The sequence below is a fragment of the Rosa chinensis genome, chromosome 7, assembly GCF_002994745.2.
Source record: "Rosa chinensis cultivar Old Blush chromosome 7, RchiOBHm-V2, whole genome shotgun sequence".
Lineage (NCBI taxonomy): Eukaryota > Viridiplantae > Streptophyta > Magnoliopsida > Rosales > Rosaceae > Rosa > Rosa chinensis.
The window spans coordinates 35,808,990-35,825,298 of NC_037094.1; the positions used below are offsets into that span (position 1 = coordinate 35,808,990).

Consider the following 16,309-nt stretch of genomic DNA (forward strand, 5'->3'; position numbering starts at 1 on the left):
TAATATAATGTGAGCATTGTCAAAGTTATTTATCGCAAATAGTCAATCTAACAAATTTCAGAAAAAGAATGATAATAATAAAGCATGGGATCAAGTGTGTGTACACATGTACACATACCCAAATACATGACGCGTTCCCCTATTACTACTCGCACTATTGTGTATCTAGATATCATCGCCTATGTTTAACTGCCTATGACATGTCATGGATCTTGCAGTTCATTCTTTAGCGAACTCACTCCTGCAGTCCACCCTCTTATTAATGGTATTGACAGCATTTTGTCAATATACACATGTACACACACCCAAATACATGATGCTTTCCCCTAATTACTCCTCCACTAAGGCGCATCTAGATATCATCAACTACGTTTGACTGTCTATATACATGTCATAGATCTTGCTGTTCATTGTCTAGCAAACTCACTGCCACATTCCATTCTCTTAATTGAAGGTCTTGACAGCATTTTGTCAATATTGTTCTTCTTAATACTATTGATCATCTAAAATTAAGTAAACTGGTTTCTTTTGATTAATTGGAACATAAGGCTATCATTGATCAAAACAAACTTAATTCTAGATAAATGTGCCATCCTTAAAATTAATCTCTAAATCAATTTAACAGACGATTGCTAGAGTTTACGTTTGACCCTACTACTTGATGGCGTTCCTAGCCTACAATGGAACACAAATCTAGCCATGTAGTATCCAGCTACTAGCTACATTGAGATGAAAAAAAATAAATAAAAATATTGGAGGGGAAGAGGAAGAATAGAAACATGACTTACATGTTGAGCAGGGACTTGAGCGATTTCCAGGAGCTGCATAAGCTGAAACCTAAGGAAAACCAATCTAACTTTCCAGATTGCAGATTATTAAGCTACCATAAGATTGTACCATTCTGCATTGAACAATATTTTGTCCCCTCAACCGGAGTTCTTACTTGCAGAGGTTAGTCAAATCACATTTCGGATTGCTTAGTTCCTCATTTTTGTCCCCCTCATGACTAGTTTTCTCTATGTAGGACTACGGAAATTTTATGGCCTATATCTGTAAGGCATACAAAGGAAAATCTCCAAAATCTTGCAGATCCATTCGCTACAAGACTGAACAATTGGAAACGAAAAATCGATTCCTCAAGTTTGCCTAGCAGAACAATGAAGAAACTCTACATCTTAAGCCCAAGGAGCAGACGATGTGGGTGGCAAGAAGTTTATATTGACATTCCATATGATAATTGAACCTAATGTTCATTTATAGGACATAATTGAAGCTGACCTATAATGTAATATGGTCTGACATTGTGTTCTTATGTTTTGTGTGCGTTTTCAACCCATGTTTGTTACTGCATGCTTAATTATTATTGTCAAAATCTGAGGGCTTTTCACTGCCACCATCATGTATTTATGATTGAGATGATTAAATTATGCAAACTGATAGTAGCAGGTAGGTGTGGCATCAATGAGTGATTGATCTATAACCCTGCTGATGCTGCTGCTCTCTAGGTGATCCAGTGTTCTAAAACTCGGCCGCCCAGGCCACCTAGGCGGCGCCTAGGCGCTGGGCGGCGGCTCTCCGACTCGAGGAATGCCAAATAGCTGGAATTAGGCGGGCTAGGTTTGGGCGGCCGCCTGGGCGAGCCACTAGGCGCCTAGGTGGGCAAGAGGCGCCTGGGCGGTTGAGCAACGTTGTCTAGGCGGGTTGCGAAGCATCTGAAAATCACCTTCAAGATCCATTTCAGTCACTCAAGGATCCAATTTCCCAATGTAAACCTAAGAAGTACACAAATTTAGCTGATAGTAAAACCTGAGAAATCCAAATTCACCAATCAAACTAAGTTTGATGGTGAAAGTGAGATCGCGATGGAGATAGCTTCAAGCTTGACCAAAAGTGTGAAAAGGGAAGAGAAAGAGAGGGTTGACGCTTGATGTTTGTGCATGATGGTCGATCGAAGCGAGAAGACAAGAGAATCGGACATAAGTGACCTCCTTGGCAACTCCGATGACCGGCGAATCTAGAGCTGCAGTGAACCCGACGAGCTTGTCAATGGATGCAACCAACAGCGTAGATCTAGATCGTGATCGCTGAAGTCTCTCTGGAGAGGAACTGGAATGAGATCTTAAGGAGGAATGGGTCATTCGAAGTTGGGTCATAGCCTCATAGCCTCCCTTCTCCAATTTTTAGTTTGCTGGTGTCCTGTAGGCTTCTGGGTTTGGGTTGAATCGGGACTCATCGGTCATATGGTGAGATATAATAGTCTTTATAAAATATTTTATTATATCTAATGAGATAAAATATATTATAATAGGCATCCATCGGTCATATAGTGATTTTTTCTTATATTTATAATATAAAATATAATGAGATATATTCTTATTATTCTTATTTGTAAAATATAATAAGTCTTTATATATCATATAAATGCTATAAAAATAAAATTAAAATTAAAAAATACAAAACCGCCTAGGCGCCGACTAGTCACCCGCCTAGACGCCTAGGCGCTCCTCCCCAACCCACCGCCCGACTAGCGCCTAGCGATTTTTCGAACCTTGAGGTGATCATAGCTCTAATTAGCCTTTAAGATATGCACACATGGTTGGATGACATTTTTGCCCAAAATTCTGTAACAGGGGGCATTCATTTTCTGCAGAAACTTGTCCAAAGATATGATTATGATCTGGCCATCATTAATATCAGAGTACCAAACCCAACAAAAGAAATTAAAAGAGAAGAGGGAAATTACTACTTACTACTACATATGTACAACACTTCTGAAACAGATCTCAACCTCAAAAATGGCCTCTGCTCTATTCTTCACTTGTCTCATTACCTGTTCAGTGTTCTTGCTTACTATTCCTTGTTATGTTGCTAATCAGAAAGTTACTCTCTCGCTTTACTATGACTCTTTGAGCACATCTTGTGCTACCTTCATCGTCAAGAATCTTGCTAAGATTTTCGATGATGATCTCATCACCATTCTCAATCTCAGACTGGTTCCTTGGGGTGATGCATACGCCAACAAATCGAACAACAGCACCGCTTTCTGTCAGGTTTATATTGATCACTGTTTCTACCAACTTCATTGGTTCAAAGTTTCTGCAACATTTTTTATGAAATCATTAATGGTGCATATGTTCTTCCTTCTGTGTAAATTTCACAGCATAGGCCAGATGGGTGTAAGTTGAATTTTCTGGAAGCATGCGCTATCGATGTTATGCATGATGTGGTGAGATAATATGAGTTTCAAATAAAGGTTATCAATTTATTGAATTAGAAATGGTTTTGAAATTTGAGTTTGTGATGCAGAACAAGCACTTTGCTTTGATTTACTGCATAGAATTTTTGGCCATAGAGGGAAGGCACAAGGAGTGGGAAACTTGCTTCAGTTCATTGGGACTGCCTAAGAAACCCACTTTGGATTGCTACAACAGTTCAAATGCAACAAAGGTTCCATATTTAATCCTATCTACAAGGATTCATGATGATTACGTTGTCCATTATGTTTGACATTGTTGGATTAGTGCAGCTTGAACAAAACTATGGCAATGAAACCATGCACCTCAATCCACCTCTAAAGTTTGTACCGTGGCTGGTTCTGAATGATCAACCTATTGGAAATGTTGGTCCTCTCTCTCTCTCTCAGATCCCTCTTTTCTCCATCTCCAGTTTTTTCTCACACGCGTTCGATCTCTCTCTTTGAATCAAACTTAACTTTTGTCTTAATGAAATGCAGGACTATGAAAATTTTGCTGGCTATGTGTGCAAGGCTTACAAAGGTAACATTGTGCCCGTGGCATGTCAGTCTGTACATTTGAAGCAGAAGACAGAATAGACACACTCCACACAAGCAATCAAATCAACCAGAATCAAGCCTCAATCCAGGATCATTAATCCATCCAACAAAAGTCGATATCTTTACCAGCAAATCAGATTGCATATGAAGGTTTCCATAGCAAAGAGATGTGCAACTTGGGGAGAGGAGTTCTGCTTCTAGTTATCAAGGTTAGATTTCTCTAAAATTTTGGACAATACGTAAAAATGGCAACGTCTTGAAAGCAGGCAGCAGCAGGCAGTGCGAGTAAAGGAATATGGTGCAGAATCTCAGACACGAGATTTCATTTAGGTAAGGTGGGATAGCAAATTAAACTTGATCAGCTAGTGGAAGCACCCGAGTGCAACAGAGTATAACCAAGTACAGTCAGGTTTTCCAATAATATTCGCACAAACCCTTGCTTATATAGCATCAAGGAAAAGAATTGCGTTACAATTTGTTGGTTCTGAATCCCTTTCACTAGAGACTGCCCAAACGACAACTATACTTCTAGATCCTTCCTAGCAGTAGCACAAACATGAAGATTGTGAAGAGTGAAACAAGAACTCGGCAGATTGCAATGAATAAATGGAACTCGGCGCTTTCAACTATGATTTGGGTTTTACATGCTTCTTTTGCAAATACACATATAGGCTATATAAAAATAAATATAAGATTAAGTAACAAATAAATAAACAAGGACAATCTCAATGAAACAAAAACAAATTCTAAAAATATTTGTGTAAAGAGTCAGCTGGGCAGGAGTCCAAAAATGAAAAGTACTTGTTTCCTCATTCCATTCCCTTGCCTTGAGCTTTTTCCCTTTCCAGCCAAAAATGAGTCTACTACCTCTTCTAAAATTTAGTTGCTCCAAGTTCAACATCCTTCACAGTAGTGGTATCCAGTCCTGCGTTCAATAGTTCAACATCCAACAAATTTTGATCACGTTATTGTACCCTTGAGAGCCATAATGTTGTCTCACCGTCTTGACTCTTGAGTGGAGAAGATGAGATCGAAGAATTGTTCTAGTTCTGTGCAGATAATTAAAGACGCGGCTGGTTCTCTCACTATCTAGCTAGCTGGCCTTGACTTTGGTATCATGCAGTCTGAACTCTATTAAATTTCTGAGAGTTCTCACTGCCTCTCATTACTATATAGTACACACATTAATAAACTAGCTTATTAATTTATTCATGGTTTCTACGTAAAATGTGGAATAATACCATATGATCCGTTATGGATCTATTTCTTAATATCAATAATGACAGCTTATTCATCAGCTCCATGCCTTCATGCCATAGCTTGCCCCCAAACAGCAGCTCCATCGACTCTTGGCTAATTAATTAGTTCCTTCATTAATTGCACATTTATATATTTAACTAGTTCATTCTGATAGTTGAAGGTATCGATCAGAAGAGAGAAAGTCGTGTAATTATTGTCCCCTAATTAAGAAAAATGATGTCACTTGGAGATACATTGGACGAGACCGTGGTTATATCGAGAAGAACAATACTGAAACATGCACCATCGCACCGTCTAAAACTTACATCAATCGGATAGGATTTTTAGTCAAACAATCTCACACAAGGCCCTCTTAGTGGAAGGAGTGTGTCTATGGAGGCTTGGACTTTTCTTATAAGCAGATTAAATTTATATATGACTTCTCGGTCAAGTTGAGCTAACTTGCATTCCGCGGCTTATGCCTCCTTCCTTGCGTTTACTTTTCATGTGCCATAATGCCTAAGCTAGCGTTGAGCACCCACTTCGTATTTATTTAGTTCCCCAATCTCGATCTATATATACTCCCCCGTCATTCATTCATTCATTTCATACTTTCTTTTCATTTCACAAAAGCTTTATTAAAGAACTAGCTCGATGATGATGAGTAGCATTGTGAAGAAGCTCTTGTTCTGTGGAGCAAAAGGGTTTCCCTCCATTTCAGACTCAGACGACTCTCGAGTAGTGCCTATGACACAAGCCGGTCAAGTCCGTGTGTGTGTTGGAAGAGACATTGATCTGATGTGCAAGTTTGAGATGGAAGCCAATTACCTAAACCACCCACTCTTCCAGAGTCTACTGGAGCTCTCCGCCGAGCAAGAGTTAGGTTATTCCTACGATGGAGCCCTAAGAATAGCGTGTGATGTCGATCTGTTCCACTATCTTCTTCATCTCCTTGAAACCAGCAATCCCTCCGCCCATTACATGGAGCTTTCCGATCTCATTTCCAAGTTCTACACTAATGCTATCTACAATTAGACCCGATTCTGCCGCTGCCTGACATTTCTAAGCCTCTGGATTTTTTGACTGGGGATTGATAATGTAATGTAGATAGCCATTCTTTCTCATACATTGATTCTTTTGTAATCTCATACTTCCATCTTCAAAAACTGAAGACTAAATTGCAATTTTGCATACATCAAATTTTAGTGATACAAAAATAACGCCAGCAATTAGTTGGTTTGTGAGCAAGAAAGTTCGAGGCTTGAAATTTTTTCCTTTCGATTAATGTTTGCCCTGAAAGAAGAAAAATAATAATATATAGAATTCAAATGTGACAGATATATCCAACCATTCACAGTTCATTGACCGGCAATAATGGTTAATCAATCTAATAAGGTGATGATCATGAAAGATAATTTAAGGCATTAACATGTTGACGAAGGATTTGTGGATGAAAATTAGGAGAATGTAAGCACATGAAGGTTTCCATAGCAAGGAGGTGTGCAACTTGGGAGAGAGTAGAGTTCTTGATCAAGGAGATGTGCCTCGACACATTCAGACAACAAAAAATGAAATTTTGCTGTTGTTTGAGATTCATAACACACAACAGATATAACTCATTAATTCTTTGTTGTTGTTTTTTTTTTTTTTTGGCAATTAAAATAATTTATTAAATAAAAAAAAATAGTACCAAGGGGAGGGGGGGGGGGGGGGGGACATGAAGCCAATACCCTTTAGAAGAAATAACAAAACGGAAAGACAACCAAAACATAAGCATGATTAAGCAGAGCCGGTTGAATCAAAGATCAAGACGCACAACAGGCGTCCGATTACGGGTAGGGTAAGGGTCTCGTGAATCTCTTTTGGACTTCAATTTTTTATTTTGAGATTTTGGGAGAGACTTAAGAAGATTCTCATCTTCCACAGTTGCTTCACCCTCATCAAACCAGGAACACAGAGGACTTAACTCAGCCTGAGCATATGTATGAATACCAAGAGGTTCTTCACTTTCCAAATCACCCCAACAGAACTTAGCTTTATGAACATCATATTCTGACTGAGCCACATATTTGGGTAACTCCTTAGGGGAAGGAGTTTTGGAAATAGTATCCTCTTCAATGATAACATCCGCTCCACGTTGCACATCATCACTAGATTGTATCTCTATGGTCTCTCTCTCGCTATCAGTCTTAGACTCATTTGCGAGGGCTTGAAAAGCATTAACAGTAGGTACAGCTACAATACCTGCCAAACCTCCCACAGACAGAGGTCCTAGAATTGGTGAGTACGTGCACTCTTGGAGAAGGTGCAGCCAAAGGAGAAAGTTGTGTCTCTGGAACCTGTGAAGTCTCGACCATGTCATTATGTACTATCCGTGAAATCCCAGATGATGCATTAGGATCAGCAGAGGAGGGGTCTCCAATCTGTTGAACCACCTCCACCACTTTCTTAGCAACGTAGACTTGAAAAACATTACTCTTCTTTGCACGTTGACTTTGTTTACGCCCCCTCCTTGAATTAATGTCATTCTCCTTCACTTCCTTTGCTTGAGAAGGACGAAGCCAATTACATGAACTAATAGCATGACCCACATTACCACAGTGAGAGCATGATAAGGGCAGATGTTCATATTCAACTTCCAAAACTAGGGTTCCACCACCCTCAGGTTCTACCATAATTTCCAATGGGGGTTCTGTGGAAAGGTCAATATCCAACAAAACCCTTGCATATAGACCAAACTTTCGATCAAGTGTGTTCGCATCAATCCTGATGGGGACACCAATTCCATTGGTGATTTCAAAGAGTGTTTGGGCTTCCCAGTACTCGAGTCCAAGATCCCATAACCTCACCCAAACTTGGGCATTTGTATTGCGTTGACATGCAGGGGAAAAATTAGGAACCCAGTGCATGAATCTCAATGTTCCAGGCTTCAAAGCAATGGCACCCATCGCCCAAATTCTTGACATACAATCCTCAGATGCAAATTGAAAAGAATAGTAACCACGACCCATTGGAATGATCTTCCATTGACCGATGTTGCCCCAAAAGAGACTAAGTTTCTGGCCCAGATCTTGCAGACCATAAGAACTTTCTGTCGATGCTAGTTGCAGACGACCGATCAACATACACTTGCAATTCTCCAAACCCAACTGATGACCATCTTCAGAAATTTTAACAGTAGTTCTGCCATCCTTAATCATAGGTTGGGGCAGATCTGATGTTGGGATTGCTGATGAAGTCAAAAGAGAAGCAAAAGTTTTTTTCACCTTAGGAGCCCTAACTGGTGTCGCAACATCCAAGAAGGACCAATTGCAGACCACATGTGAATCACCCATGGCTCCCCCAGCAAAATCGGTGAGGAAGCGAGAGAAATTTTAGCGAAGGAAAACCCTAGCCCCCATGGCTACAGAGTTTTCGGGAGGAGCCCAATCCCACTTTTTCCTTTGTTGTCTGAGATTCATAACACACAACAAATATAACTTATTCTTTGTTGTCTGAGATTAATAACACATAACAGTTATAATTGTTTCTTTGTTGTCTGAGATAAGTAACACACAACCAAAGTGAAATTATCTTCCTTGTCTGTTAATCAGTCAGACAACAAAGATGATTTGATTTCTGTTGTGTGATATTAATCTCAAACAACAGAGAATTTGTTTCCTTTTGTTGTTGGTTGTTAGTTCACACAACAAATTCTTTGTATCAACCATTGTGTGAGCAATGTAAGGTTTGTTGGTTGAGCTTGGTTCTCACAACATTATTTTGAGCTGTTGTTTGTCCATTATGTAATTCATACTTGGAATCTCTTTCCAAAAATAATGCTCCATATATTACCATATAAAACCACACTAATCCATATCATTCAAGTAGCATTTTTCAAACATCCAAACATTCAAGTTACTAGACAATATACCAAACAAGAAAGCATTCCTAGCTGCTACCTACACATGAATCAAAAGCATCCCTAGCTATTCCTAGCTGTTGGCTAGACCCATGAATCAAACTTGGTAGCTCACATGCTGAAAAGAGGTAATCCACAGTACTTGCTTCTTAAGCTCTAAGATCCAACTCCAACTCATTTATGTTGCTTCTTGAGCTTTGCATTATTACAGCAGAGGAGGTATCCTTGGTTATGGTTCTGATGTCTTCCTTCCCAGTCCCCATCACTCTCATATACCGGCATAGTCTTTGTGTCATATGAAAAAGGACTAGGAATAACCCTACAAGTTGGGCAACTCAAATGGGTTATCGAATAAGTATGTGCAATTAAAAAAAAAAGAAAAAGAACAAATCAGAGAGAACACAGACATAATCAAAGAGAACACAAAGAACCAATAAGTAAATATAGAGGTATACAAACTCTCTGTTTCCCCCCAGAAAGATTTAATCTTTGAAATCCTAAATTGAAGCAAGTAAGCAACTTGTTAATTAGGTGCGAATGAGAGTTTTAGGGGTGGGTGGAGTCCTTAAATTCATAAAGCAGCCCATATCGTGCGTTCCTCCACAATTCTTGATTTATTCTCCCTACAGAACCACCAAGATCGACCACCGTATTAGCTTATAACTCCTTATCAAAGAGAAAATTTATGATTACTTATCACTATTGCAAATGCACATATGGAATTAAAAAAATAAAAGCAGCCGTGATGTGAACTAATCAAGGAATCTAGTAGAATCAAGTAGTTTCAATATAATCTCAAGAAAACTGCAGCAAGAATATTCGATTCAAATAGGCAAGCAAGAAAACTCATCCCTACTCAACTCATTGCCTAAGCAGCTACTCACATAGTCAACAATACTGTGATGAATTTTTTTTTAAGATTTTACTTCTACACAAGTTTGATTAACTTGAATGATTGATAAGCCAAAAGCAACAAGGAGCCACAGTTTTCAAATAAACAACAATTGGGGCACTTGATATTTAATTCAAAAGCAATATATAAATAATCAATGAAAAAAACAAAAACAAAAAACACAAGGATAAATAAATCAGAAAATGAGTGATTTATACAAAAACCTGTTTCATAATCTTTAACTAACATTTATCAGATTAAGGTGGACTTTAGGATTTTAAGCCCTAAATTGATATGTTTCATTACAAAGATACAAAACCTGCTGCGAGAATGCCTTCTACATTTATCAGAAATTCTAAACTGTATCAGAATTCTACAGTTTTGTGATTTTGAATCCTAAAGTCCACCTTAATCTGATAAATATCAACGTGAAAGATACATTTATCAGATTAATGTGGACTGAAAAATTAAGGTAACTCCAACACAGTTTCCAAGCAGCTCTACTTGTGTTTTTGGATCATATATTATACATTAGTTCATATATAAAACAACTAACTTGAATCCTACCTAACTTAGGAAAATATTGATGATCAACTACTTAATAAACTATGACATTGAGTAATTTGAACATTAAAGAGTTGCATATAAACAATACAACAAGCTAATACACCCACTGATGCATTGCTTTAGAAAGAATTAGAACCAAAATGATTGTTGATTCATAATTTAAAAAAAAAAACATACCAACAGCCATAATTATAAAGAAAAGATTTGAAACAACAACTATAATATAAAGTACAATGATTAGTCTGTACAGAAAGTACAATTAGTAAGCACGGCATCCACATGAATGATGAAAGCTATATCTTCAATAATGTAAAAAGTGGGCAGTCGTCATGCATATAAACTATTTTCTAATGTACTCTTCAAAAAATTGACAACTAATGGAATAAAATATCTCAAAATTCACAATCAACTAGATATAAACAAAGTGAAATTTACCATACCGCCTCTTTGGAAATTACTGCTAGTTCGCCTGGCTTAACCTACTTGGCAAACTCCCGAGCTGCATATACCTATAGTATTTGGAAAACAAACAATAAATCACTCCACAGTGATGAAGGCTTTTACAACACTAACTATCCAAAGTGAAAACAACTTTCTGGTACGTGCTTGTATCATCAACTCTCACAATTAACCTAATTTCTCAACTAGAACAACCATAGCAGCACACATTGACCTTAAGAACGATAAGTGCTCAAAATTTCATTGCTGAAATACATAGATCTATGTATAGTTATCTATGAAGATAACTATACTTATCGAACTTGCCTAAGCTTTATTGCTCGCAACATGGAGGAGTGCGATGATTACCACATGCTGCTTACACAGAAATATTTTTTGAAATAGACAATTTGGACCTAAGAAAGTATTGACAGGTGGAACTTTCAGCGACAGAAAATAAAACCAGACCTTTTGACACAAATAACTAAATAAAAAGAGAGTATATATACCGTGCGATAGAAGTGACAATGTTACTTGTTGTTCCTGCATGAAGTCAACAAAGAAAAAAATTAATTCCAGAGAGAAAGATGATGAAGTGAAGGATATAAATAAACGTATATTTCATATGAAGACATACCACCGCGCAGCATGCAACCAATATCAAACTAGCTGCATAATGCGATGGCAGATTCAAAAGCTTGCTCACAAAATACCCTGATAAAAGCATCACCTGAAACAAGTTGAAGATGATAATAAGTTGAAGATGACAGGAGTCATTTGAGCCAAAAATTCAAATATAAACTATTAAACTAATAAACTGCATAATCATTCTGATTATATACAATAAGTTATCTGTTTAAGGATATCTCTATTTGTGTTTGGCCCAAACTCTAGGTTACTTGACCTAGTGGTAATAGGGTTAAATTAGAAGGATCTAGATTCCTATTCAATGTACGATTACTTTCCTTGTACGATTGAGATTCTATGTATTGTAATCCTCTATATAAAGAGGCCCCTATTATCAATGAGAATACACAGCAAATTCCTCTCAAATTCAGTTTCTCTAAAACACGTTATCAGCACGAGCCCTAACCCTGAAACCCTAAATTCGTAGCCTTCAAATCCCAGAAACCTCAGCCGCCCAACTCGAAGATCTCAACTCCAGGAGTCTGAAACCGGCGGCCCCATCCCCAAAACCGGCCGGCCAACCAGCGAACCGGCCACCGAAAGAAGCAAAAGTTCCCCTGCCCGGTTCAAAGCTTTCCTCACCACCTCCTGCAGCCATACTGGTCTCCCTGCAGCACCTCCACCCCAGAAACCCGGAACCGGAAAATCCCCCACCGGAACCGGCCTAGAATCATCCGAACCGGCCACCAGAAAAGATTGATACCGAACCGGCAGAAAGAAAAGAAAAGAAAAAAAAAAGGAGAAGCAGAGCCGCAGACCAAGCCGAGCCCAAGCCGCTGCCTGAGGCCCAGCAGCCTGAAGCCCAATAAACAAGACCCTGCTGACGTCATCCTTACGTCATCCGCACCCACGTCAGCACCCACGTCAGCTCCAGTCAACAAGCCACGTCAGCATCGGTGCCACGTCAACGCCGGTCAACCCTCCGGTCAACCACCGCCGGCAACTTTTCCGGCCGACTTCAGGCCACTTTTCCGGCGACTTTTCAGGCAATTTTCCGGCGACTTTCGGGTCAGCTACAGTAAATTTCCGGCGACGACTTTTCCGACCATCTTTTAAGGTAATTTTTATAAAAGTTCCCGTTTTGAAGTTTTTTTTTCAATTTCTTCTTCTTTTCTCGGGGACTTCCAACATCCCTTCTTCTACCCCCCTTTCTTCTTCATAGGGGAGACCAATAGCCGAACTGTGGGGGTTCGTGCTCACTCCAAGCTTGGAGCTTGTAGAGTCCTCCAAACTTAGAGTTTGTTGAGAAGAAAATGATCGAGCACATACATCGTCGTTTCGATCTAATCCAAAACCCCTCTTGGAATCGGATTTTCTTGGAAGCGACTACGCTCAGAAAAATCCCTAATTTCTTGGAAGCGACTACGCTCAGAAATTATATAGTTTTTCGTGGTAGCCTTCTTCGCTTCGAAACTAACCCTATTTTCTTGTTGTTTTTCAGGATGAATAACCTGAACAAGTTGAGCTTCGCTCCACTAGAGACAACAGGCACAGGATACCACAAGTGGGTCCGTGATGTGCGCCAGCATCTTAAGGCTGATGGGATCCTAAGTACGATCCAAGAGCCAAGTCAGGACGTACGTACTCCTCAACAAGCTGCTGCTTTTGAAGCAAATAGAGCTACGAGAGAGGCGAATGAAGCTAAAGCCATCATTCTCATGACAAGGCACATGAATGACGCGCTCCAAAATGAGTACCTCAATGAGGAAGACCCAAGAAAACTATGGGTGGAACTCGAGCAGCGTTTTGGCAACGTCCGTGATTCCCTGCTTCCAGACTTAGAAGTGAGATGGCATAGCCTCCGCTTCTGTGATTTCAAGTCTGTACTTGACTACAATTCAGAAGCACTTCGTATCAAGTCTATGATGGAATTCTGTGGGCAGAACATCACTGATACGATGTTGATCGAGAAGACTCTCTCCACCTTCCCCGTCTCTGCATTGATGATAGCCAAACACTATCGAATTGATGTCAATGCTAGACGCATCACAAGATTTCATGAGCTAATTGGCGCCATGAACGTAGCTGAAAAGCACGACAACATACTTGTGAAGAACTATAACTCTAGACCCGTGGGAACCAAGTCAATTCCGGAGTCTAATTATAGTCGCGCCCCCAAGGGAGGACGCAAGGAGCGAAACCCTAAGAGTAGGGATAATTCTGGACGTTCTGGTCCATATTCTCGCCCTAAAGAGGAAGGAAATCGCCAAGATAGGCGTACACAGAACCGTGGAGGTAAACGTGTAAAGAGAGAGAGAGGCCAAGCCTCCGGTTATGGTGGTAACGCCACCAAAGGCAATACCGTCTACAAAACGCCCCCAGAGCGCCTCGATCAAGGGAATCTGACCATAATGATGCTTGTCTCAGATGTGGATTAAGTGGACATTGGGCAAAGAAGTGTACTGCATCCCAGAATGTTGCAAACGCATACAAGATGTATCGTGAAGCAAGGGAGGCACATTACATGGAACAAGAAGGTCAAGATGGAGATCTCAATCTAAGGGTGGAAGACTACAAGGATCAAGACCCAGAAACTGGCGATTTTGATTAAGTCTTTCTATTTCCAAGAAATGTAGGCAATTGCCATATTATTTTTGTAGTAGATGCCAATGCTATTAGTCTTTCTTCAAAGTAGGCGCATGCAATCATGTGAGTGTGATGTCTAGGAAGGTTTTGAGATCAGTGGTACTTAAGTGAGCCTCGCTCCACCGACATCTCTCTACTCACCTGGTCACATTTACATTGGAATTACCGAAAGGAGTTAGACGACTACCATTGTTTTGCATTAACTAGTTTATTGGATTAGATTTCCTTTGGTTAAAGAAACGATGATGTAATTCCGTTTGGCTTATTAATAAAAGTTGAGTTCTTTTCTTTATGACTCCTTTTTTAATTACGAGCTTTTCTTTTAGGAATGGATGAACTTCAATGTCTTGCGGATAGTGCGACTACGCACACCATTCTACGACATAGGCAATTATTCTTGGAGATGTTGCCTACATATTCATCTGTGACTACGATGGCTGGGCCATCAAGTTTAGTTCAAGGACATGGAATGGCCCAATTCCTTTTGCCCAATGGCACCTTGATTAAAGTCACTGAAGCTCTCTACGCTCCTAAGGCGAATCGAACCTTATTGAGCTTTAAAGATATTAGAGCCAACGGATTCCATGCGGAAACGCATAGTGAGAACGGAATAGAATTCCTTTGCATTACCTCTAATGATTGCGGAAGAAAGCGCATCTTAGAGAAGCTTATGTGTCAATCTAGTGGACTTTATGTCACTATAATTCGACCTATCGAATCCAATAATGTCATAAGAGAAGACCTCTTGGATTCAGACACATATTGGCTTTGGCATGACCGACTAGGACATCCTGGTCTTGATATGATGCTCAGTATACTAAAGACTTCACACGGACATCCATTCTTTAGAGTGAAAAGAAGCAAGAATCGAAAATTGATTCCAGGACTTAGCAAGACCGCAACAATTGCAGCATCTGGAGCTGTAGCCGTCTTGGGGCGCCATAGGGCCGCCCAAGTCCCATGTGGTGACGCCATTAATGGGGCCAACCATGAGCATAACGCCATGGTTGTTCCTCCTAATGGCTCTAACGCCATAATGGGAGATGTAGTCACACACTTTGCTTCTAATAGCGCTACAGACGCTTAGGCCCAACCAAAATCCTCATTGGTTGATTCTAAGGCCCCTCGCTCTTTCTGCAAAGCTTGTTCCTTCGGGAAATTAGGACCGAGACCGTCCTACGCAAAGGATCCCAAAATACTCATTCCGTTCTTACAGAGGATCCAAGGGGATATCTGTGGACCAATTCAACCACCATGCGGACCTTTCAAATACTTTATGGTATTGGTTGATGCATCGACATGCTGGTCACATGTCGCGCTACTGTCCACTTGAAATGCTGCTTATGCTAAACTCCTCGCCCAGATTATCTGTCTACGGGCTCACTACCCTAACCATCCTATTAAGTCAATTCGACTTGATAATGCTGGGGAGTTTACATCGAAAACATTCGATGACTATTGCATGTCACTGGGGATTGATGTAGAGCATCCAGTTCCCCATGTTCATACCCAAAATGGTCTCGCAGAAGCCGCTATCAAACGACTACAGATGATAGCACGGACATTGGTTATGCGCACCAATCTCCCTGTTTCTGCTTAGGGATATGCAATATTGCATGCAGCGACGCTAATTCGTCTACGACCCACTGCCACCCAATCTTACTCTGCGTTACAGCTAGTGACTGGATACGAGCCTGATATCTCGCACTTACGCATCTTTGGGTGTGCCATTTATGTGCCTATTACGCCGCCACAGCGTACTAAGATGGGTCCACAACGACGAATGGGCATTTATGTTGGATATGAATCTCCAACGATAGTCCGCTACCTTGAACCCTTGACAGGCGATCTCTTTACCGCTAGATTTGCGGATTGTCACTTTGATGAGACAGTCTTCCCATCGTTAGGGGGAGATAAGAACACATATGTTCAACAAGAACGACAGGAATTGTCGTGGTCTGTCCCCACTATGTCTCATCTCGATCCCCGTACCGCACAGTCCGAACTTGAAGTGCGAAGAATAATCGAGCTCCAGAACGTAGCAGACACTCTGCCTGATGCGTTTTCTGATGTTGCCAAAGTGACGAGTTCACACATACCTGCTGCAAACGTGCTTGCAAGGATCGATGTCCCAAATACTGGACATCACACCTCTCCTGTGACACCAGGAGATGGCGTCATTGCCCAACATGGCAATGATGTGGCA

At 40.3% G+C, this 16,309-nt stretch overlaps 2 protein-coding genes across 2 annotated transcripts; both read left to right on the forward strand.

Annotated features, from left to right (window-relative positions):
- The first annotated feature begins 2,741 nt into the window (after positions 1-2,741).
- LOC112180187 (gamma-interferon-responsive lysosomal thiol protein) lies at positions 2,742-4,526 on the forward strand. The gene is made up of 5 exons (XM_024318691.2): positions 2,742-3,050; positions 3,161-3,226; positions 3,307-3,447; positions 3,527-3,619; positions 3,734-4,526. Exons 1-5 carry the CDS (start codon positions 2,796-2,798, stop codon positions 3,830-3,832), a joined length of 654 nt encoding a protein of 217 aa, XP_024174459.1. The 5' UTR covers positions 2,742-2,795; the 3' UTR covers positions 3,833-4,526.
- A 1,160-nt stretch (positions 4,527-5,686) lies between these two features.
- On the forward strand, positions 5,687-6,067 carry LOC112177843. Its single transcript, XM_024316092.1, has one exon. The coding sequence runs from the start codon at positions 5,687-5,689 to the stop codon at positions 6,065-6,067; it is 381 nt and encodes a 126-aa protein (XP_024171860.1).
- Positions 6,068-16,309: the final 10,242 nt, after the last annotated feature.

Excerpts from the sequence above, each read along its gene's own strand:
- LOC112180187 (XM_024318691.2), top strand. The coding sequence starts at position 2,796 with ATGGCCTCTGCTCTATTCTTCACTTGTCTCATTACCTGTTCAGTGTTC. Across the intron at positions 3,051-3,160 it reads ACAGCACCGCTTTCTGTCAG|CATAGGCCAGATGGGTGTAA; the intron begins GTTTATATTGAT and ends TAAATTTCACAG. Across the intron at positions 3,620-3,733 it reads ATGATCAACCTATTGGAAAT|GACTATGAAAATTTTGCTGG; the intron begins GTTGGTCCTCTC and ends AATGAAATGCAG.
- LOC112177843 (XM_024316092.1), top strand. The coding sequence starts at position 5,687 with ATGATGATGAGTAGCATTGTGAAGAAGCTCTTGTTCTGTGGAGCAAAA.